The sequence below is a fragment of the Corapipo altera genome, unplaced genomic scaffold (assembly GCF_003945725.1).
Source record: "Corapipo altera isolate COAL_440 unplaced genomic scaffold, ASM394572v1 45, whole genome shotgun sequence".
Classification (NCBI taxonomy): Eukaryota; Metazoa; Chordata; class Aves; order Passeriformes; family Pipridae; genus Corapipo; species Corapipo altera.
The window spans coordinates 14,202,398-14,225,958 of NW_020884877.1; the positions used below are offsets into that span (position 1 = coordinate 14,202,398).

The 23,561-nt window shown below is 36.4% G+C and overlaps 1 protein-coding gene across 4 annotated transcripts; it reads left to right on the forward strand.

The window, feature by feature from the left end:
• The first annotated feature begins 385 nt into the window (after positions 1 to 385).
• METTL8 (methyltransferase like 8) lies at positions 386 to 22,781 on the forward strand. Of its 4 annotated transcripts, none has more exons than XM_027637295.1 (10): positions 386 to 578; positions 5,611 to 5,766; positions 10,182 to 10,273; positions 14,891 to 15,282; positions 15,846 to 15,895; positions 18,354 to 18,417; positions 18,750 to 18,889; positions 20,683 to 20,789; positions 20,884 to 20,949; positions 22,190 to 22,781. In XM_027637295.1, exons 2-10 carry the CDS (start codon positions 5,624 to 5,626, stop codon positions 22,375 to 22,377), a joined length of 1,242 nt encoding a protein of 413 aa, XP_027493096.1. In that variant the 5' UTR covers positions 386 to 578; positions 5,611 to 5,623; the 3' UTR covers positions 22,378 to 22,781. The 4 variants fall into 4 exon arrangements, with proteins under 4 accessions (XP_027493096.1, XP_027493095.1, XP_027493093.1 ...); XM_027637292.1 differs by lacking the exon at positions 386 to 578 and adding an exon at positions 3,139 to 4,320; XM_027637293.1 differs by lacking the exon at positions 386 to 578 and adding an exon at positions 6,180 to 6,358 and having other exon boundaries at positions 5,656 to 5,766.
• Positions 22,782 to 23,561: the final 780 nt, after the last annotated feature.

A 23,561-nucleotide genomic window follows, 5' to 3' on the forward strand; every position in this document is an offset into this window, starting at 1 on the left:
CTGCCCCGCTCCCGGCTCGCCTTCCTGCCCCGCTCCAGCCTGGCGGTGGGAGGGTCGCGCAGCCTTGCTGGGCCCGGGCCCGCCCCGGGTTTCTCTCAAACCCCCGCGAGAGCTGAAGCGAAGCGGGGAAAGGCCCGAGCGGCCTCTTGTTCCCTGACTCCCGAGAGACGCACACCGAGGCCTCCCTACGGGGCTCCGCTCCCCGCGCTTCCCCCGCCGCCACAGCGCCGAGTTCCCGCAAAGCAGGCACGAACAGCCCTGCGCCGCCGTCGCCTCCCCGTGGCCCGCCGGGTACTGTAGTTTTCAGGGGCGGAATCGCGCGGCGCGCCCGGACTTCACCTCCCGCCGCGGCTCCCCGGGCCCCGCTGCCGGGCCCGGCCGGGCCCCGCGCGTGGGTGGCGGAGCGGGGCCGCTCCCGAGTCGGCAGCGCTGCGGCGTCGGCCAGGCACCGCTCGGAGGACCGGGCAGGAGGGAGGCGCTGCGCGGGGGTCGGGGAGAGCCGGCGAGCTGCCCCGGGAGCTCTGCCCCGGCCGGGCTGGCACCTGCGGGCCGGTGGCACCGGCCACCACCCCTTTTGGGTACGGCGGGGTGGGATGGAGCGTACCGGGACTTGGGGGAAGGTTGGAAATGTTAAGGGATTTGTTTAACCCTGTGTAAGACTCCAAGGTCAACAGCAACTCCTTAAGATGGATGGCGCTTCAGTTGTGTATTTTTAGAGCTACATTCCAAAAGTTGTCACAGTTATCAGTCACTGCTTGCCGGCGGAGCAGCTGAAGTCTGCGGAAAAAACTTCTTTCCCCTGGTTGCCAGGGGCCAGGCGCCCACATGGGGTAATGCGGAAGTTGCTGATACTTTGTGTGTTTTGTCCGTGTCTGTTCTTCGGGGTCTCTGAGTGAAACCTTTAATCTTCACTGATACTGTAAGCAAAGAGAGAGGCCTTTAATTTTCTGGTGCTTTACAGTTATTTGATGAAGTGAGTTAAACACACAAGCACGGTGGTTGCAGTTGCTCCTTCAAAGACCTGGGTAGGGCAGTAAGTGCATCCTGCCCAGTGGATCTGCAACACTGCCACTGATTTCAGAGCTGACAGGGCAGGTTGCAGCTAAGCCAAGTCCATATGGACACCCAGAGTCTTGCAGGAATGTTAGTGAATGAAGTGCTTCAATATAAATTGTAGACAGTAGTAAAATTCATGTTGCTCTATCCCAATTCTCATCATCTTTAATAGAAGGAAAACATCGTTTGTGTTGAGACAAATCATCTTTTGCTAGACAATACAGTTAAATGTTCGATATTTCGTACAAAATAGGATTAAAAACAGTTTAAGTGATTGCATTTGGAGGTTAAGATGCATCTTCACTGAGCATGTATATGTGATGACACAAAGTCACCACAGCTCCTTTTTTTTTCCTCTTCTTTTTCCTCCTTCCTGTGTAAGCAGCAGCCAGCAGAGGGTGTGCAGGGTAACGGGTAACTCTTCTGTGATTCAAGTAAATGTTTTCAGAACATCAGCAGGGTTTATCTCCCGTTCTCTCTCTCCCTCTACCATTGTAGAAACTATTTGCTCTTTCTTCGACTATATTTGACAGGCTACCTGGCAGCTGGTGTAAGAACAGGCACTTCTCACTCAACATTTGTGTACACGTGATTAAAATCATATGTGGTGGCATTGATTTGTTTGTTTTTATCTGCTTTGCTTTTTAACCAGTGTTAACTGTGTTGTCTGTATAGAAGTCAGAATAAATCAAAATAATTTTTCTTTTGTTTTTCTCTTCTCCTTGGGAGTCGGTGCTCTGCAGCAGTTTTGCTGAAGTTGCTGTATGCCCACAGGGAGGTCTGCATCATTCTTGGTTATTATGCACGAGGAAGAAAAACAATTGAAAATTTTAGATCTGCTGAGTTTGAAAAGTTGTGAAATATCCTATTGTTTCAAATGTGCATGTTTTTTTGGAAGTATATAATTGAAAAACTAATCATGAAACCTCAAGAGGACATGATTAGTCACTTGGTAGAATAGAATAGCAGTAAGCATTCAGTTGATGAATGAGTCTGGTTGACAGTAGTCGCCCCCATCCCTCTGGATTTGAAATATTGAGAAATATTAATATGTATGTATTTTAAAAATAGCCACTGGTAATTCATAGTTATACCTTCTGTGTAACCATTATCTTGAAAATTTTTTTCCTTTGTGTCCATGATTGTCACTTGCATCTGTTTTGTGTAAAGTGTTTTGAGTTTTGGTAGTGTTTGATGGTGATAAAATAGATCAGCTGTGCTTTACAGGAGAGTGTTGGGGATTAATGGTCAAATGTCTAGATATGCTTCTAGGTGCCAAGCAAAAGTGACTGTATGAAGTTAATTGTTTCCAGAATACTTTTCTGTCCAGGAATGTAACATAAGCTGCACATACTGTTCCTAGTGTAGGCTATTTTTGCTTTATAACCGAGGCCCTACAAGTTGGCTTAGTGATTGGAGATGGAAAAAGTTGTTATATTTGTAATTGGAGATCAGTCAAATGTCAAAATATTTTCATCTAGTAAGTTCATTAAATTAGTTTCTTGGACAGAAATAAAAGGTTATTTCTGTTCTTTTTGATTTTTTTTTTCCCCACTGACATCTCCCTCAGAACTGATACTTTTAAAGGATTTTACTCATCAGTTAACTGGTTTACATATGTTTTGGGGTGTAATCCGCCATTAAAAAACATTAAAACAGTTCCTTTCTCCTGTATCTTTATTTTTGTCTCTGTGGCTGTGACTGCTCAAGGTTTTAATGGCAACATCAATTAAAAATGTATTCTTTCAGGTGTAGCTTGCATTTGATGTGTATTCATTCTTTTGCATGTCCACTTTCAAAAAGTATTGGTAAAAGTACTGTGTTAGCTGGTTTGAAGAGAGGAGGAGTTTTAAGGCTGTTTTCTCAACTAAACTGATCTATACTTGTAACAATGACAAAATTATAAAGGATAAAAGGCAGCACTCCACAGGGGAAAAAAAGTCTTCCATGTTGCTTTTCAGCATGGTTATCAATTGCATTGCTTCTTTAAAGTTTTTCTTTTTCTGAAAAATAGCTATGCTGCCACAAAATTTAGCCATTTTTAATGTAGTTCAGTTTAGTGTTAATTTCTTTAAAGATGAAGGTTAAATTGCTTTGATTAATAATAAAACTTAAACTATTCCTGACTGTGCCTCTGAACAAGGAAATAACTCCTAATTCTTTCAGACATTTCTTGCTGTCGTGACTTCAGGGTATGATCATGTTACCTGACAAAGAGAAAGGGTGTTTGCATGTTTCATTAGCAGAAATCACTTAGAGAAACAACTGAGCAAGGACTTGCTTCTGAAAATGTTATTTAGGTTTCCAAGTAATTTAGATGCATTTTCAACTTTTAGTAGCCAGGTTGTCCACTTATCTCATGATCTGTGGATCACTTTTAATTCTCAGGGATATACATGCATGTCTCCAAGGGGTTCATTCACATTTAACACTGGATGTAACAGTAAATTTAAATTCCACACCTACCTCTCTCTCCTTGCTTTTTCCAGAATTTATCAGCTAAAATTGTTCACTTACCACTCAAAGGATTACATTTTCATAGAAAGAGTTTCATATCTGGATTTTACTGATGCAAGATCATCTGAGTCATCTGACTATAATTGCCATCTGTGCATCTTTTCATGTTCTTATTGAGATATTTAGAAAGCCAAAAAAAATTATGTGACTAGCCTAGCAGCTGAATCATATTTTATGGTGAATATCAATGCTGGCACAGGAAATGCAAGATACTAACTCAGATCTTTTCGAATGATTGAAGAAGGAAGAGGATTTGTAAACAGTTTGCATTGTAATAATGGAATCTTTATCCAGGCATTACTGTAATTTAATAATAATAATTTTAGATCAGATTAAAGTTTGGGGTTTTGAAGAATTTTCTATTTGTTTTTGTTTTCAAGAACGTTCCCTTTATGTAAATTACACATTTTGCAGAAATTGTCATAATGTCTTAATTTTCATGTCTCATAATTATTATTATATCCCATATATGTTATGCATTGTGTTATGAAAAATACATACATATTTTCAAATACAAAGCTTAAACAATTTGTAGTAATTGAAGTATAAACTGAAATTGTTTTAGTTGCTGAGCCACATTTAAGAAAAAAAAAACATAATAAACTTGCTAACATTAGAAATTCTGATTTTTTTAATAGGACAGCATGATATATTTTCACTGTATGGCAGTGCCCCCATATCCTGGAAACATTGCAGTCTTATTGGCCGAAATTAACAACAATTTTATTTGGCATTGACAACTATAAGGTAAACTTCATTTTATTTAATCTTTCACAAATAAATTTTAATCTTTTTTCCTTTTTTTTTTCTGTAGGCTTAAGTGAATAAACAATGCCCTTTTTAAAGCATGACTCATTCAAAAGTACACCTTAAATGAGTAGTTGTTCATTTAATTAGTGATTCCTTTGCCAGTTTTTGTAGTGATGTGTACAAATTAATAAGTTTTGATTCACAGTACAAGATTTGTGATCAAATAGTACTATTTTCTGCAAGATAAAAATCTTCTTTTTGTAACCAATTTGCACACAATGTTTTCTAGTAGTGTCTTGTGCCTGTTCTTTTGTAACTACATTTTGTATTTCCACTGCATTAAATTTGTATGTGTGGTTTTTACAGAAGCAGCACTCCAAAAAAAAAAAAAAAAAGAAGAAAAAAAAAGTAGAACTAAGAATAATTTTTAAAGTCATGCAGAACATTTGAAAGAAAAAAGAACAAAGGCACATCAGGATAAAAGTAGTATTAGGAGGTGTATTTAATTTTATTCATCTCATAGAAAGCCTACATTAATGAGAATATACAAAAAAAAAAACAAACAAAGAAAATAAAAACCCAAGAAAAAATGCTGGTATGAGATACACACACTTGTTATCTTTCATTACTTGGACTTTCTTGATATTGTATGAAGAAATTTCAAGTAAAGTAAAATATAGATGTATAAGACAGAATTATACATGTAATAAGAAAAATCTCAATCACTTTATAATTTGCATAGGCAGAAATTTAACATTTAGGACCATTCATTTTGGAAGGCTTTCTGGTGCATAATGTTTGCACTCTAAAAATAAAAATGTTTCATTTCCTATTTAAAAGCATAAAACCAGAGTCACAGATCTAGAATGAAATCTTTTGAAGATGATGAGTGGGGTGAAAAAGTCAGTCTTGGTGACAGAATGTACCCACTAGAACAAGTGGTTTCTTTACTGATCATTTCTTGCTTGTCTTTGTCAAGGTGCAATATCAGACTTGGATTATTGTTTTACCGTATATTGCTTTTCTTTCCCCTGCCTCATAGGACTTTGAAATGATACCAAATAATTTGTCCTTCAATTGGTTTCATTCCAGCCTACTCTGTGATTATTTGGGTTTTCAGCGCACTGAAGGGATGTTGCTGTTCCAAAAAGCATTTAAATTGAACTGTAGTAGATTATTATTACTAAAGCCGATACTGGTGCTTGGTTATTTGACCTGTTTCTCATGTAAGCGACATAAACAATTAAGTTACAGCAAAATTGTAATTTGAGTTAAATGTGTTTTCAGGTCTCTGAACAAAATGAATTTCATTACAAGGCTTTCTGCTTTATGTCTGAGGAAAAGCAAGATGCAACACAGGCACCAAAGTAATAGACGACCAGCTGCTCCACTTGGATCACGGATTTTAACTGATCCTTCTAAGGTCTTTGAGCATAACATGTGGTGAGATGTTTTTTCAAGGCTGATTTTCATATAATTTTGTATACTGTTTACTATGATGAATAATGACGTGTGTGCATGTGTGTATAAAAGGAGGTACTGCCAGTAAAGACATGTAAAGGGAGCACTAGAGAAAACTTGAGATTGTCACGAGTAATCTGACCATTACAAGTTCTCAATGACTTCTGTAAAAAGCTGCTGAGTATGTAGTTAGTCAAGGAATGAAATGCAAAATATTGTTATGCATCAGTAATTAATTAAGAGACAGAAGGTGTAGCAATAAGATAGTCCATATTATTTATAATGGCAGAAGGTTACTTGTTAGGTACAAGGATGTTGCATGCTGGATTAGCGACCTAGTCTAAAACTGACACCACTTTGAAAGGAACATGTGAATTACTTGTATTCTTCTAAAGGTGTACTGAAGATGTTACAGATCATTCAGCAGAGATTTCCATGCAGTGTGCAATTATCAAAAAAAGTAAATTGAATCTTAACATAAATAAGCGATATAACAGCAGAGAAGACATCGATGTGTAGATGTTAACCAGAAGAGTTGTCCTGATTTGCAACAGTGCATCTCCATCTCTAAAAGGTATTTTTGTATTTAATGGGCCCTCAGAAAAGAGGGAGAATGCTGGTCAACACAGTGGGAAAAATTAGACTAAAAAGGCTAAGATTTTTTGCTGTGGAATGGAGATGAATACAAAACAGCAAGTGATACAGGAAGTGTTAGGAGGATAGAAGAATATCTAAATCTGTTTAGAAAGTAGAAGAATATCTACCTAACATATTGGGGAAACCCGGAATTTTTCTTCCTATAGTTCATAACTTAAAACCAAGGAATATTTGATGAAAAGTGGTGAATTTAGAAACTATACAAGAAATTATTTTCTACATAAATTTTAAATGTATTTTTTAATTGTGTCACTATTTTTGATAGGAAGGCTTTAGCAATATTCGAAAAAGAGACTGGAAGTGGCTAATAATAACCAATGGGTAACATAACATAGAAGTAGCAGATAACAAGTTTCAGGCCTTAAGCTTACTTCATAGAACTAATCTACAGTTCTTATAGTTTCCTCAGAGGTGTCCTCTGCTGTCAGCTGTCAGAGAAGTTACTTGACAAGGTTGTGTTCTGAAATGAAGTTTCACCTTGCTGTTTGTTTGGGTTTTTTTTAATTACTATTCTTTTTAGTAGTCCATTTTATTTGTTCATTGGTCCACTTTGCTTTTTAATCTAAATTATTTCAAAAGATTCTCTAATCAAATTCTGATTAATAAAAAGGTCTTAAGAATATGACACAGAAAATTGTCCTCTGGTTAATGAACTAGCATCTTTGTTACTCTTTTTAGTCTCTAAATTTGGACTTAGCTGATTAGTTAACTAGATCTGCCACCTGTTAGTGTTTTCTAAACTTGGTGTCCCCAAGCCATGGTCCTCAACACTTACCATCCTAAGGCCAAATTTGGAGTTAACTGTACTTCCATACATTCCTTGGTCAAGAAAGCTGGAAGCTGGCTGATTATTGTGTTAAGAGTGTAAAGTTAATCTGTGTTTCATCAATCTATAAGCAGTGTAGTTCTTTAACATATTCCAGGCTGAGTGCTTTCTGCTAGGTGTTAAAATCCTTTACCTGTGTAAATGCTGATTTAAATGTACGTAATCAAGGTAGGAAAAGATTTTAAAATCTTTTTTAAAAGATCTTTTAGGAAAAGGACATCCTTTTTCTGTAACATTGTATCTCAATGAAATTCAGTTTTGGGATTGTTTTTCTGATTGTTTGGGTTTGTTTTGTTTGGGTTTTTTTTTTTTAATTTCCCTCCAAAAAACTGATCGTGTGTAGCTTCAGTTTTTCCTGCTAGCCTTTGGTGACAGTCTAATAGAGTTATCAAACTATGATGCAGATGGTTGGGATGGATTGTGAAAACGAGAGTGAACGGAACAGTGTTGTTCAGAAAATGGATCTGCAGATGAATCCGTGTAGCTCACAAGGGAAAGTAGGTGAAACTGAGTTGAAGCAGAGGCGCGTGGAAGTTGTGATGGTCTTGATAAATCAAGAACCTGGCTATGAAGAGGTGTAGGACCTTGGATCTGAAGCTCACTGAACTGGCACAGTTCTCACTAGGGAGATAAAGGGGATTAGGATGAGGGGTGGTAGTGCTGAATAGATTATGCAGGGTGAGCATAAGATATTCATCTTCTCTAGCGTTGATGTATGATATCCTTTTGTTTTCCACTCATCATCTTTGGTACTTCATGCTTTGTCATTCTTTTTGTCTGTGTGTGAATTGGCAGAGAGCCAAGAGCTGCTACCATTGCTGCTAGACATACTAAGTAGATTAAATTTGAGAACTAATGCTTTAGATGTTTGCTGTGGTGCTTTTCTGTCATTTCAAGAGAGAACTAATGAGTAAGGTTAAACATTGGAGCAAAAAATGTCTGCTTCTATTCATGTTAGTAATTGGGATAGTTTTCACATTATCACAGAGATAATGAAACCCTATGTTAGCAAACAAGTTAGTGGAGAAGGACTAAGTTGAATAAACTGAACTAAAAGCAGCATTGTTTGATCTTGTATTAGGCCTACTCATGTTAACAGCTCCTGGTGTGGTTAAAATGGATAGCTTGCTTTGCTGCTGTCAGTGTTCAGCTTAAAACACTTCTGTATTTAAACACTTCCGTGCTTAGGATTCTCCTGTGTCCTGTATTTCTGCCAGCTTGTATTGCCTCATTTGAAGCATCCAAACTGTGTAAATAGTTTGCATAAGAACTATGCTATGTCTCCTCCTTTGTAGATTTTGATCAGGAAGTGCTGCTGCAGTCATGTTGTTTGGGACCTACCATACAGAAATTTCTAGGAAAGAGCCAAAAGATCCTTCTTCAGCTTTATGAATTTCCAAGGAAGGAAAAAGGGAAAAAAAGATTGTTGAAGATGGAGGGCTTCAGGCACCCTTAAGGGCTCTGGCAGACACACAATGATAGATTAAAATTGATCAGCTGAAGATTATACCACAGCAAGTCATCTGTCAGAAGGGCTGACTGTGTATTCTTGCCATCTGAATAGTCCTTGCTTTCAGGTTGCTGGAGTAGGCAAGGTCAAAAGTGGTGATAGCAGTGAGGGAAGCAAGTCTTTCCAAGAGGATGACTGCCTAGTAATGCTTTTGGTCATTCAGTTTATTCTACTGCAGCATGTCTGTTAGAGCCGTGACACTGCACAGGAACATTTGGTATATGAACAAATACAGGAAGGGGAGAGGCAACCTGCTGGGGACAATAATGAGAAATATTTCAGTAGAGATGCGGAAATCAAGTCTGAGGCAAGCAGACAAATACATACCAATTAGTCTCCCACAATTAACAAAAGAGGAACAGCGAAGGTCTAAGAATTAAATTACCTATATATCACCAGGTACAGAACAGGAAGATGCTCATTAGCTTCTAGAGACAATCAGCTCTTCCCAAGTTGGCACCTTATCTCTTTTCCCATAGTAACCAATGGAATTTTAGTCATGGGCTTTCAGTTAGTTGATTTCAGTAGGATTAGGATCTAATAGATTACTTGAATTATATTATTTATTTAATCTGTTCAGACTGAATGATTTGGAGGGACAGCTGATTGGCTTTTAAAAACAGCCAGCAGCACATTTTTGGGCACTTCCCATTGCAGCCTGATCCAAACACAGAATCTGCAGGGAACGCAGTTTAGTCATCACTGTCAGATCTGGGCTTGGTTCTGTGATGGTTTAATTGATTAACATAACATTTGGTTAACCACTTTATGCAGATAGAGAGGACATAAACTTTGGAACCATTGTAGCACTGCTTGTCTTTTCTTATGTATGTCTCATTCTTTTTTTTAAATGTTATTTGTCTCTGTTCCCCAAATAAGTAAAATCGTGTTCATCAATTCCACTGGTTCCAGTTGCATAGGTGGATTATGCTCCCTGTTTCAGGAACAGCTGATTTCTTTGCTAAATGACCTCAGTTCTTCATTATAAACACTAGTAATGCAAGAAGTTTCTTGCATTAGGTGTTTATTGGTAGGTCTATTGTATTCAGCTAAACATGGTTCTAATGGGACACTCAAAATACGTTCCTGTACACACACTCAATCTACAAGATATATATTAATCCTGTTATTAAGGAAACTACTTACTTCATACTACTTCAGTCTCTTTGCAGTTGGGAGATGTTTCTGAATCACTTGAGTTTTACCTAACTGGTGATTAATTCTTATCTATCATACACTGAAACTTGGGTTTTACCTGTCAGTCTCCTTGTGGTCGTTTGATTGCACTCAAAAAAAAAAAAAAAGTATTTGAGACAGTATAGCTAATTTGATACTGTTTTTCCTGGAAAAAAAATATTATGGAAAATCCTATGAAATAGCTGGTTCTTCAACTGCCTTTTTCAGGGACCACATGCAATGGTCACAAGAAGAAGAGGAGAGTGCCAAGAAAAAAGCAGCAGAGAACTCGCTTGTGAAAGTTCAATGGGAAGACCAAGGTAAAAAATTCCTAATGGCATAAAAATTCTTATTTTAATGCTGTTTAAGAAAACATTTAAAATGGCTTTAGAATCCAGGAACACCCTTTTTATTTCTACATTCTCTTGTCTGAATTTTTTTGTTTGTTTTGGGGTTTTTTCCCTTTATTGCCTCAAAAGATCTCAAAGTGTGTTTTTCTAGCAATTCAGTTACTTATTTGAACAATTTTGCAATTGGGGGAGCAATAGACTCTATGTAAAACAAGTACATCAGTATGGTATGGTTGTTCTGATTCCTTTTGCAGTTCTTCAGAATGAAACTACTACACGGGACTTTTACAGAATCAGAGGAATGAGTTTGCATCCAGCTATGGTGCTGGGGATGAAAGTTCCCATGTACAGTGTTCAAATGCTTTTTAATGATTAGTAGACTATTTAGAGAGCTTGTGTTTGTGCATTGCACTGTATTTCAGTTGAGCACCATGAAGGTTGCACTGGTCCCAGCTGGTCCCACCTTGCTGTCTTTGCCAGGCTGAACTGGGAGTGCTTCAGGAAGCAGTATGTTCACTTCGTGTGGAAGGTGTTCCAATACAATGCAGAATTTGCACTGTAAATGATTAACAAATTTTGTGCCTATCTTCAGAAGGGAAGTTTAATGTGTTCTGAGTTTCTGAAGAATGATAGCTCTAGGTTCAAACTGGCAAACTAAACCATAGACTAAACTCTAGGGTAGTTATGTTTGCTAAAGCTGCGGTATCAACTTGATGGTGTCATAGAAGACTGGATTCTTAATTTGTTATAGTGTTAGAAAGATATTCTGAAAAAAATTACTTGGATATCTTGGACCTCAGTTTACTTAGCATGTCTTGAATCTGTCAAATTAGATAGTGTCATTATGATCCTGTGCTGAGTTTCACTGATATAACTAAGGCACATGTTGGAGTTTATTTGAATTACCTGAGAATGTGCCTTGCATTTGTGCCCTTCATCACTCTGAATGCTCTGGGATTGTCAGCCTGCCTTTTTCTGTTATCTCTCACATTCTTTATCTAAGTACAATGTTTGTTTTTCAGAAATTACATCTAGTATTTTCCTTTGGTTTGTATAAAAAGCTGAAAAAGAGCTCATAATTGAAAAGTAAGCTGTGTGAACATGTAGCTCACAGAACCTTTAATTCTTCATCTACAATCAGTTAGAACTTAGTTTGTGCTGGTGAGAAATGGAATAATTAGGCATTTGTCTATTGCCAAGAAATACAAGAATCCAAGGACATTTCCTATGAATGCCCCTCTGTTTAGAACTTGAATAGGTAAGCACAGCTGATAGTGTTCCTTCAGAAAGCTTCAGCTTCATTCTGCAAGTGGAAGTACATTTTGGCCTATTTGTGTAAACAATGAACTAGACTGAAGCTAACGAGCAGGTTATTTTGGGGCCTTGAAAACTACAGTAAGGGGAAAAAGACAAGACAGATTTCAACAGTATTATTATATCACTAAAATAGAATAGTTCTGGTAGGCCTTTTTAAGGCAAGAGATGTTAAATTGAATGAACTCATGATACTACTTTTAGGAATTTGATTTACTTATTAGCATGTCTAGTTTCTTCTCAGGCATGCTTGCTAGTTTTGGAAGATTCTGTTAAGGAGAAACATCAATTGACAAAGTAAGGGATTTTTTTTTTTTACTTGGAAGTTTATATGTTCTTTAGTTTTGCCATTTGTACATGCTTTGGAAAATTTAGTAGGTAGGCTACTTAAATATACAAAATGAAGCAAAAGTTTTATAATAATGCTGCATGCATAGCTATTACACAGTGGTGCAGGAGTGACCAGTGAAACAATGCAAAATGAAGTGTTCTTTCACTTGAACCTATGTAATTCCATATTAATACAGTTTGAAAAGCTGACTTTTGGTATTTCTTTCCTTCATTTCTGAAATCTGGAAAACTTGATGTGAATTTAAGTACAAGGGTTCTGAGCAGACTTATAGAAAAGTAATGACTGTAACAAGGGGTGATAATAATTTAAAAACCTTTTGACTAGAAGGGGTTTTTGTTTTTATACTGAAGCTGAGCAGTCTGTGAATGTGCAACTTATGCTACTGAAATCTGATATATATGACCTCAATCAACTCTGAACTTACATTATAGAACAAGTCTGTGCAATTACTCTGCATGACCAGGTCTGGCCCTTTAATAATACAATTGGATGTATTACATGTTAATTTTAAAACATTATGCAGATTTCTAGGACAAGGCATACTGCCACCTCCTTCCCACTTCCCACTGCCTGTCTGTGCCTCTAATGATAATTCTCAGGAAATAATATGTTAAGATTTAAATGAGAGTAGTAGGAGAAATGCACCATATATTTACTCTGTGCATTTTTTATTGAAAAAATTAATGGGTCAGTGTGAGTGGGGACAAAATTAAAAAGGCAACACATTATATGATCTACACTTAGCAAGAGATGTCAGGGCTAACAAGATACTTTTGTAAATGCTTTGGGAATGAGGGGGAAAACACCCAGGAAAAAAGATTTAGTTTGGTACTTTGGTGGAATAAGGAAGGGAAAACCATCAACAAAAGAGACATTGAAAAAACTGTAATTCTTATCTTTTTATCAGCCTGCCTTTGAAAGGGTTAGCTGCAGTCCAGTGGCTAGCACAATTAGTGCTGGTGAGAAGGAGGAAAGATTGTTCTGGAACTGAGAAAGAACAGGTTACAAAGTACATCCATAGAGTACATGGATGACTGGAAAAGCAGAAAAGAGAATATTTACTTTTTTAAAGAAGGGAGGTGGGAAAAAAAGAAGAGTCAGATAATTAGTTTCGGTTCCTGGAAAAATACTGGAAGAGTACATCCAGAGCTTGCAGACACTGGGTTTGAAAGAACAAAGGAGATGAAAACTGGCCAGCAAATATTTTTTCAAGAATAAATCATGTAAAATCAAGCTAATTTCCTTCTTGGAGAAGGTTACAAGCCCTGGGGATAAGGGAAAACCAGCAGGCGTCCTGAAGTTTATCCTTAGTCAGGCTTCTGACTTGCTTTATTTGACATTTTCATAAGCAAGTTAGGCAAGCGAGAGCTAATGAAACTGCTTTTGGGTGAGTGAATGCCTAGAGAGATCTTTCAGAACAGAAGGCTGTGCTGGGTGAGGAGTGTTTTATTCTGTGTCCAGTTCTGCTTGGTATTTTCATTAGTGACCTCAGGAAATCGGAGACCTGAAGATGATATTAAGTGAAGAGATGTTTGAAGTGTGGTAAAGGACAGGATTAAGATTCAGAAAGATCTGGACAAATGGGGGGAAAAAAGAATTTGAAATATGTAAGTTTGCTAAAAATAAATGCAGAATACAGTGCTTTGGAATAATTCCTTGAAAAAAATACTAGGCTCTGGAACAATTGGCTAGGTAGTCATTTTGCAGAAGAAGATCTGAGGGTTGTGGTGAATCACTAGCTGAATCAGCAGTCATGCTGTTGCAAAATGGCAAGCTGGGAGTTATAAACAGGATTACAGCCTGTGAGCCTTGTAAAATACTCCTTTTGCTCTGCATTGATAATGCCTTTACCAGAATACAGCACTGAAAAGTAATAAATCAATTGGAAAGAATCTAGAGAAGAAGAATTAAAATTATCAAAAGTCTAAAAATCAGGAGTTACACTGAAAAAAGAAGAGAGGTTTCTAGAAAAGACATTTAATGGGAGACATAGTAAAGCACTTCAAATATATAAATAGGTGTTGCAAAGAGAAAAGTGAGTAATCTCTGCTTTATCTACTTGGTTAATGGGACAAGAATTGCTGGACCTAATTGCAATACAGAAATTATAGTTAGGTAGTGGAAAAGATTTCTAACTGTATTGAAAGTTAAGGACAGTAATATATTACTGAAGAAAGTTGTTAAACCTATATGAAAGGTGGTATTTTAAGAATAAGTTGGAGAGATCTTTGTGGAGAAGGGGTATGAATTCCCTGACTGAGTGAAATCCCTTCCAGTCCTATTCCTTTACATTCTAACATTCCGTTACAATCTTTCGTGAATTAAAAGATCTATTGTAAGACTCGGAAGTGTTTTGAAAGTAAGAAAGCCAGTATGTTTCTTCTGACTGTATTGTTGAATGGTTAAGCATGAATTACTGTCTATATGCTATGCAGTAGCATCTATCACTCATGTTCACAGAACTAGATTTCTAATTGCTGGGGTTTTTAAGAGATGATGAGCTGCCAACAAATCTACAATTGATGACAGAATTTCATAAAACATAAAATTAATTTCAATTTAGTATTTCTTAAATAATTGAAAAGATGCATTGCTTTTATAATGTGAGACAAATGAAAGTTTGAGAATCTTCAGATTGCATGTTTTGGTGATGCTGTTCTATTATATCACTATATTAAAAAAAGTGATGCAGAAAGCCTGTCTGCCCCTTTCTAAGTGACGTAAAATCTAATTAAACCTTCATAGGAATAAATTTGAGCAGATTAAGGTAAATCCAAAATCTATATGTTTTAATTTAAAAGTACGATCTGTGGAACCATGGGTTTTTAAACTGTATATTTGAGGTCTAAATTCCATGTTGCTTTAGAGTATTTTGTAGCTAAGCTCATATTCACCAAGGTTTTGTTCTCTTTTAATTTCAGATAAATATGAGAGAGAAGCCAGTAAATATTGGAATGAATTTTACAAGACCCATAAAAATAACTTTTTCAAGGATCGTAATTGGCTATTTCTGGAATTTCCAGAAATTCTTCCAGAAGAAAAGAGACAAGAATTGCGAAGAGAAGAAAGATCTTCAGAACACAGAAAAATAAATAGTACTAACAGTTTTTCACACAAAAATGAAATGTTTGATGAAGGAGAAAAATACTGGAAGAAAAATTATCAAGGTGGTTCTACTGCTCTACAAGGACGTGTATATAATAAAAACCAAGCAGAAACACTTAGTGAAAATCCTCAGGGTAAAAATTGTGGAGAAGAACTTGACAGGCTAGAATCTTTCCCTGGAAGTGATGCCACTTATAGAATATTAGAGGTAATGCACTGCAAAAGTTCTACTCATCATATAGAGCTCCACTTAATTGCTCACAAATCTGATAAACATACTTAGTAAGTATCAAAAAAGTGAGCATTTAGAATTTAACATACTATATTCATTTATGGCAGAAACTTTCACAGAAACCTAGCATATGGACTTTGTTTTTCCTTTAAAGTTTCTCCCAAATCAGAACAGGGCTAGATAATCAGATTCCATTGTCATTGAAAGTTGGGTTTCTGATATCCTAAGGAAACTTATATTTTTGTTTTGTCTAAAAGTGCAATTAGTTGATGTATTCTTGCCAAATGGTGAAATTGGACAAGAATATTGCATTTTCTTATGCAGTTTGAGAGATGGATTCTCTCAACTTTAGAAAGACATTGAGGAGAAACATGATCATATAAATTATTTGAGAATTTTGGTATGAGCTGTTTATACCTTTTCTGTCCAACATACCTTCAACTTTAATGGGTCCTATGTGCCAACTAATTTAAGACAAAAATAACAAAAAAGGTTTTATTTGCCTATTTATTTTACCTTTGTTTCTCTTCTTGTTTTAGGTTGGTTGTGGAGCTGGAAACAGCGTCTTTCCTATTTTGGAAGTTCTATGGTACATAGTGTTGGATTTTCAAATATGAGAGTTGTATTCTCATCTTCTTCATTTTCTCCAAATTTTGGTGCTAGACTAGTGCTGCAGAAAGTGTTGAGTGGATCATTTTACAGCCCTGAAATTCTTACTGTGCCCAGACCACAGATAATGTTGGTAGCACCATATACAGGATACTCCTCATATTGCTTAATCTTGGTCTTGGGGAGACCATATTTGCTGACAGAGTTTTGTCTTCAGGTTCATTCAGGCTGATTTCTTGTAGTTAATCTCAGGCAGACAAAATATTCTTTTGTCTTACATGTCACTGTAAAGCTACCAGATATCTCTTAAAAAGGCCAAAATCAGAGACAGTAGATAATGGCATGTGATCTACTGGAAAGAAGTTGCATTGTTTCTGAATTGGCTGGTGTACTTTGTCACATTGCCTCAGATTTTAGTGTCAGGGAAGGCACAAGTCATGTATTGCATTACTTAATTCACTGAAACATCTTAATCCACTTAGCTTCCAGTTTTAGAAAAAACTGTTATGACAGCTTGTCCTCCCATCCATGTAGGCAGGAAGGTTTTATTGGAAAGACTATGTATGTATCAGGGGTTGAAATAGATTTCTTTTTAGTCATGCCTTTAAGAGTTTGAGTACAGAACAGTTCATTATTCTGCAACTGAATTTTTATTGCTAGTATCACCACTATACAAAAATATTCCATTTTGCAGATATGGAAACACAGCAGGAGGAATCAAGTGATGCACCAGGGTCATCCATGAAACCTGTGATAGCAATGCATCTTCATCCCACAGGAAATGCTTTACTTTAGACAGCATGTAATGAAAGGGGAGCCCTGTTTCATATGAAAACTTTGAAAAGTAGCACTGTATAGGAAAAGATATCCTGTAGCTGTATTAGAAAAGATGAGACAAACTTTTATGTTTTCCTCACAGGAGGCATTAGTCATAGATTGGCATTTCTGATAATTAAGAATCTACTCTTTGGATATTTTTCCTGGTGATCTCTATTTTTATGCAAATCCTTCAGTCGATCACATCGGTTGATACACTGAAAAACTACCTCATTTGTCTTGTATATGACTGAGTGGAAACATCTCTTACCTTTTAGTAGGCCTGGCTTTATAGAACACTTGCTTTTACTCTGAATTTAATAATACAGAAATTGCCTTTTGTATGCATATAAAAGGAAGCCAGTGTCAAGCATGAGTGTACCCTGGCTGCAAAAAATTTTTTCACTTAGGTTTGTAATGTAGCTTTTAAAACTGCTTCCCCCTGCCTCCCTTAAAATTTAAGTTGCTGCTTTTTAATATGATGCATCATGAGAACACCATCCAGATCAAGCTGTGTCTTTGTTTTAGGTTGACTTTCTACATAGCTTCTATTCTGCTCTAAAAAAAAAAAAGAAATAACGTTCTAACAAGTCAACTAGGAAATCAGCGTAACCTTTCCCAAGGGACTAACTGGGTCCAAAGCCTAGCTGCTTCTCATTGTCTCTAATAAATATCTAAATTCATCAATTCTCATGATGGGCACAGAGCTGATAAAAGTTGTGCTCGGCAGTGAGCACAGAGTGTATTTTGTTCCAGAATTGTTCTCCTGTTGAGCCCTCAGAGAAGTCAGTAACTCAGCTGTGTATACTGTGAGATCTTATAGGCACTGACAGAGTTTGTTGATTCCCTTCTAAAGAAGCCATCCGTCCAAAATCTCAAATATGTTTTTAAAAGAAATTAATTGATCATGAGTTGACCATGAGGTCATCCCTCAGTGGGTTTTGAGTGGCTTGCTCAGTTTATATTAAATGAATTTTTCAGAGGTGAAAAAAACCTCTTCCTAGAATTACTATTATATGATAAATGGTACAAGGAAATTTGCAACTGGCTTAGTCTTGGATGGCAAGGGAAGAGAAAACAGTGCTACAGGAAATTCTTATTTATCCTGGCTTACAAAACAAAAGGGATAATGGAGGGAAACAACCAATACTACTTAATCTAATCAAAAGCACAAAACCAAACATCTACAGAACTGGATGATTTTTGCAACACCCTACCCCTGCCTAAATCATACAGCTAATTAAACTGCATGATAGAGACTTAATGCAGTGCTTCTGTAAGAAAACGTGACCTATTAACGTGCATTTATGCGTTACAACACCAGGACATTGTCATCAGTCCTGACAGCCCTCTGTGACCTTCTTTCTTTTCCTTTTTGCTTCCTTCCTGACAAGGCTCTAATTCTTTTTATACTAACTGCCTGTTGGTATTCTTACAAATTTGTCTGCCCTGTTGGTTCATTACAACCTATGTGGCTTTCCACGTGCTAGACATCAAGAAGGCATGCTTGATCAAACCTGTGGAGAACCCCAAAGGGCCCTCTGTAGTTCCATGAACACTGATGTAGACTTTCATCTTTTACAATAATAATTTTTTAACTGATGTTGCTTTTGTTTTCTTAGCAATACACCTGGAACCTTTCTATACTGTTGTGATTTTGCTTCAGGAGCAGTGGAGCTGGTAAAGGTAATTCATACGCTCGCTTTAGAGTACCTTATAAGCCTGTAATTCAGGAGGCTGCCAGGAAGCCATCTTCATGAAAAAGAATGTGATGGCTTTGACAACTTTTAACTGAAGTTTTCAATATTCCAAAGAACAAAGTCTTACTGTATGCAGAGAGGAATGAATACCATCAGTGAGCTTGCTTCTCAGCTTGAGTAAGATACCAGACAGAATAGGCTTTTATATGAGATGTTTTACAATGCAGAATAATTGAAGAAAAAAAGTTTCTTGAGTCACAGTAAACGTACTAACTACTACTGTTCTCTCTGTGCCCCTTTTCATCTTTTTTCTGACAGTCACATTCGTCCTACAATTCAGCCTGGTGTTCTGCCTTTGTTCATGATGTGTGTGATGACGCTTTACCCTATCCTTTTCCAGATGAGATCCTGGATGTCATTCTCCTTGTCTTTGTGCTCTCTACTATTCATCCTGACAGGTAAATGAAGACTAAAGGGCAAAGCAAATGGGTTAAATCTCTCTTTTCACTGGAGTTTTTCAAGAATAGCAAAAGAAGATGATGAGTCTTTAATTTATTACTTAGCAAGCTACAATATGTATAAAACAAGGTATTTTAAATGCTGTTTTCCATTTTCAGGCTTCAAGAGAAAAGCTTGTCAGGCTAATTCATTAGTGAGTCTCCAGTCTCCATCAAAATACAAGGAGTATATTGTAACTATAATAACACAACCCTATTAGAAGCAAGGGATTCAAAAAACCTGCAAATTAAAAACCAAACTAGTCTTCTAGAAGGAAGTTATTTTTAGTAATCAAAACTAAACATTCATGACTTAACAGCTTACAATATGTTGATATAGACTTAGGTTGCTGATTTAGCCACATACAAATGCTTATATGCAGGCCTTTTAAACCAAAATGCATCCAGAATTTTTTAACTTGTTTAGATTAAGAAAATTTGATCTAGTTTTCATGTATAGTGTTATGTTGGGTACTGTTAGCCTTTACTAATGCCTCTCTATGTCTAATGAACCAAATTTTTTGACTGTTATGGCTGGCTGATTGTGAAAATCCCATTTTTTGACGGGAAAAATGTATAGGAGGGCATAAGTTAAACTGCTTGACTCTTCCTTTAACTGGATTATATGAAGGGAAATACATGCTGTATGTGTGATAATATATTTACTACACTAAGAATGTCATTAAAATGGGCTTGGCAAACAGAACAGTATTTGCCTAAGTCTGAGAACTGTTTCTCTGCTTAAGTTACTAATGATTAGCTTTACAGAAACCCTTTCCCATATGTGATACTGCTCCTTCCTGTTTGTTCAGAGATGAGCACAAGTTGTGCAAAGCCAGGGTCCAGATTCCAGAAACAATTCAAGCAGTAGACTTCAGATCTCTGTGACTGCCATGATGCTGCCAGGAAGATATTGGAAAATAGTGTTTCATTCATTAAATCAATCACTTTGCCTGTCGAAGCAGTATTCTGCTTATTTCTGTGTGTCTTTTCCTATTAGTCTTTTAAGAATGTGTTTGAGTTTTTTTGTGGTTTGTTGGTTGTGGTTTTTCTCTCAGGGCTGACATGGATGCTTTTTTGTGCATATGTGTGTATACACACATAAAAATTTCTGTGTAATTATCTGTGTTGTGAGACCCACTTTCCAAAGCTGTGTTAGTCATTACTGCCATCTCGTAGAATTAAAATGACTGCATAAAGGAAAATGTGATCCAGATTCATCTTGCTCAGTATATATTTTTTCTGGAAACTTTGAAAGTGAGAAATGAAAAAGAAAACCAAGGGAACTGTGATGCAGAACTTATATACTTGGGAAAGATGGAAAATATATGTGAGAGGAACACATTTATATTCAGAAAATTCTTACTTAGTGATTTCTCTTCAGGCTGTTGTGCTAAGTTTTTGATAATTGCTACTCTTGTAGTAAATTTTTAACACACTTCAGTTCTGCTAGAAGGCACCTCTAAGATTTGGTTGCAGAATTGGAAGATATTAAACTTTCTTCAAGCTATATAATTGATGTCTTCTAGTTCTGCTGGATGAGATTTCTCAAAGCACTTTTACTTTTTATGCATATACATTTTTTCCTTTGTGCACAAAACTTAAGTTTATATAGGTGAAGTCTGTAATTCTGGGCACAACTACCCGTCTTGAAGTGTCTCTTATTCTTAGGTGGTGCTGCCTTTTCTGTCTGTGGCAGCACACTTGGTTGCTTATGTTTGCAAATATCACCAGTATCCCATCTATTTTCTAAGGATGCAAAGGGTTGTAAATAGGTTGGCTAAGCTACTGAAACCTGGAGGAATGTTGTTATTTCGAGACTATGGAAGATATGATACAGCTCAACTTCGTTTTAAAAAAGGTAATTCCTGAATGGCTTTGTAGTTCATTGTTCATTTTAACTTTTTTGAAAAAAAAAAGTGACGTCCTTTTGCATTACTGTCCCAATTTCCTAGGTCATTGCTTGTCAGAAAATTTTTATGTACGAGGAGATGGAACCAGAGTATATTTCTTTACCAAAGGTATGGAAAGTTATAGTTTCATAGAAAGGGTTAAATTTCTCTCAAGATTGAATTATAAAAGCTTATCTTTAAAAAAAAACTTAAAGAAGGTTTTATTGGCTTTTTAAAATTCTCTGCTTTTAAAAAGACCAATGCTAACTTTTGTAAGAAAATAATTTCCTTTATGTGTACACTTGTTGCATTTGGGGTCTTGCAAGATGGCTTAAAGACATCACCAGAAATTTCTCTTTATATAAGTGTCCTATGTCTAATGGTATGCTCAAATTTTGTTATTTAAATATGTACATGATTTCTCTCTTAAAATTGAGATAAACATGCTTGGAAGGAGAGTTTGTAGCAGTGCTCTGATGTTTTGTTATGCCGTGTTGGTGAATCTAAACTGTGAGGCTGCTCTTTATACAGGAGCTAAACTTCAGTTCCTGCTTATGTATACTATTCCTCATTACCTGTCCACTCACTTGGTTCAGCTGGCAGACAGCTTAGACTGGTATATTGTGAAATTGTGAAAGTGAGCATCACAATACTTTTTTTTTCTTTTTCTTTTTACCCTCTGCAACCTCGACTGTAAGCAACAGAGATGGATCAGGATTTATCCCAGCCTTAGTAATTTTAGAAGTGAGAAGAAGGATCTGAGACATATATGTAGGAAATCACTTGAATTTAAAGAACCTTCTCAGTTTTTAAATATGTTTCATGCTTCCTTAAGACAAAGAAGCTTAAGGTTTTCCAGTGATGACTGAGAAGAAGGAACTAATTACATATATTTAATATAAATGTATATGTGTGTGTATGCACATATATATATACACACATATATATATGTGTATATATATATAAACACACACATGCACATATATATATATATAAGGCATAAAAGTCTGGATTGTCATTTGGCAGGTGCAATAGCTTTATCTGGGTGTAATAGGTGAACAGTGACCAAATGGCATTTGTTTAGTCAATTCTGGCATATTGAACCCTGTGAAGAAAGGGTATCTATGGGTGCCATGTGTAATAACCAATGTGGTTTGGGCCTCAACATAAGAATTTTTACTGCAATGTAAATCAAGAGCTGTGAGAATGAATTTCTAATAAAAGACTTCTTAGAGGCAGTGTCCTTGATCTTTCGTATTGCAAAACAGATTTAGTTCCATTTGGTTGAACTGAAGGTTGTTAATTGCTACATTCTACAAATTACCTTTTTCTTTTTTTTATTACAATAATTCTTCTTATGAAAAAATAGATGAGGTATGGAACATGTTCAACTTGGCTGGATTAACTGAAGTACAGAATTTAGTTGATCGGCGATTACAAGTAAACAGGAAGAAAAAAGTGAAAATGCAGCGAGTTTGGATTCAAAGCAAGTTCCAGAAACCATTGCTGTCTCTGCATAATCCTGAAGAAACAACCAAAAGGCACCCTTATAAATAATTGTACTCCAGAAATGTAGTACAGCAATGAACTCCAGTAGCAGAAGCAAATTGGAGTATGTATATTTCCAGTAAACGTTGTGTTAATCACTGAAAAGGATAAATATATTGAACTGAAAATTAAAACCTTTTCCCTAACTTTCTTTTCTTTATAAAAAAATATGTGTGAGAAAGATCTGGGGTGGTGGTGGGGAAGGCCATTTCTCACTTCTGCTTTATATGCAATAAAGGGATATGCATTAATCTTTTCATAATTGTGACCATGCACTATTCTACTTCCTGGAATAGGAATAGTCAATAAGTATATATCTCATTCCTGTTGAAATTCACAATATGTAAAAAGTTTTAGACTGAAACACGATTTTTTCAGAGATTTAGAGAAAGAGAATATCTCTTCTCACTGTTGCTACAAGCTGCACTGTGTTAATTTCTGAGTCATGTCTTTTTTAACCACTGTGTGTCTTGCAACTGTGTTTCCTCTTTTGGGGGAAATTTTTTTGTGCATAAATAATGAAGACAAAATCTCTTTCTGATTTGCATGTAAGTAATTATTCCACACTAACTGCATGTGACATGCACACGTATCATACTAGTCAGTGATTGGTGTCCTCCACTGTGACTGACTTGTGCTGTTGAAATGTCCACTTTTCATCTACATGCTCATGAGGAACATGGCAAATTCGACTTTCTGTAACACCTTAGTGACACATATATTCAAAGTGCTTGGGTTGTAAACTGAACGTTTTGTGTAGAAAAGAACTACCAGAATGCCTAAACAATGCTGAAAAAAATCGTTAATATTTGTCTGGATAAATACAAACATTATTTTTATGATATGTTAGATATGCTAGAGCGAGGAGCAAAAACAGTAGTCCAGAGTACATTTTATTGTTATTGTTATGGGGTAATGTAATCACACTAAAATGGTAATCTACCTGGCAGCTGAGATATTTTTGTCATTTACAGATAGAAGTTGCTTTCTTAGGGATTGAATATTAGAAAGAAAACACAATATTTTGTATTGACCAGGTGGAGATACAGTAAAGGACATGACTACAGTAGTACTTTAAATGCTTTTAAGAAGCAAACCAAAATGCAAACACTGTTTTCAAATGCAGAACATGATACTGAGGCTGTTGAGCTAGTAGTTAAAGATGCCACTTCTGCTACTTAAATGTAATTTTA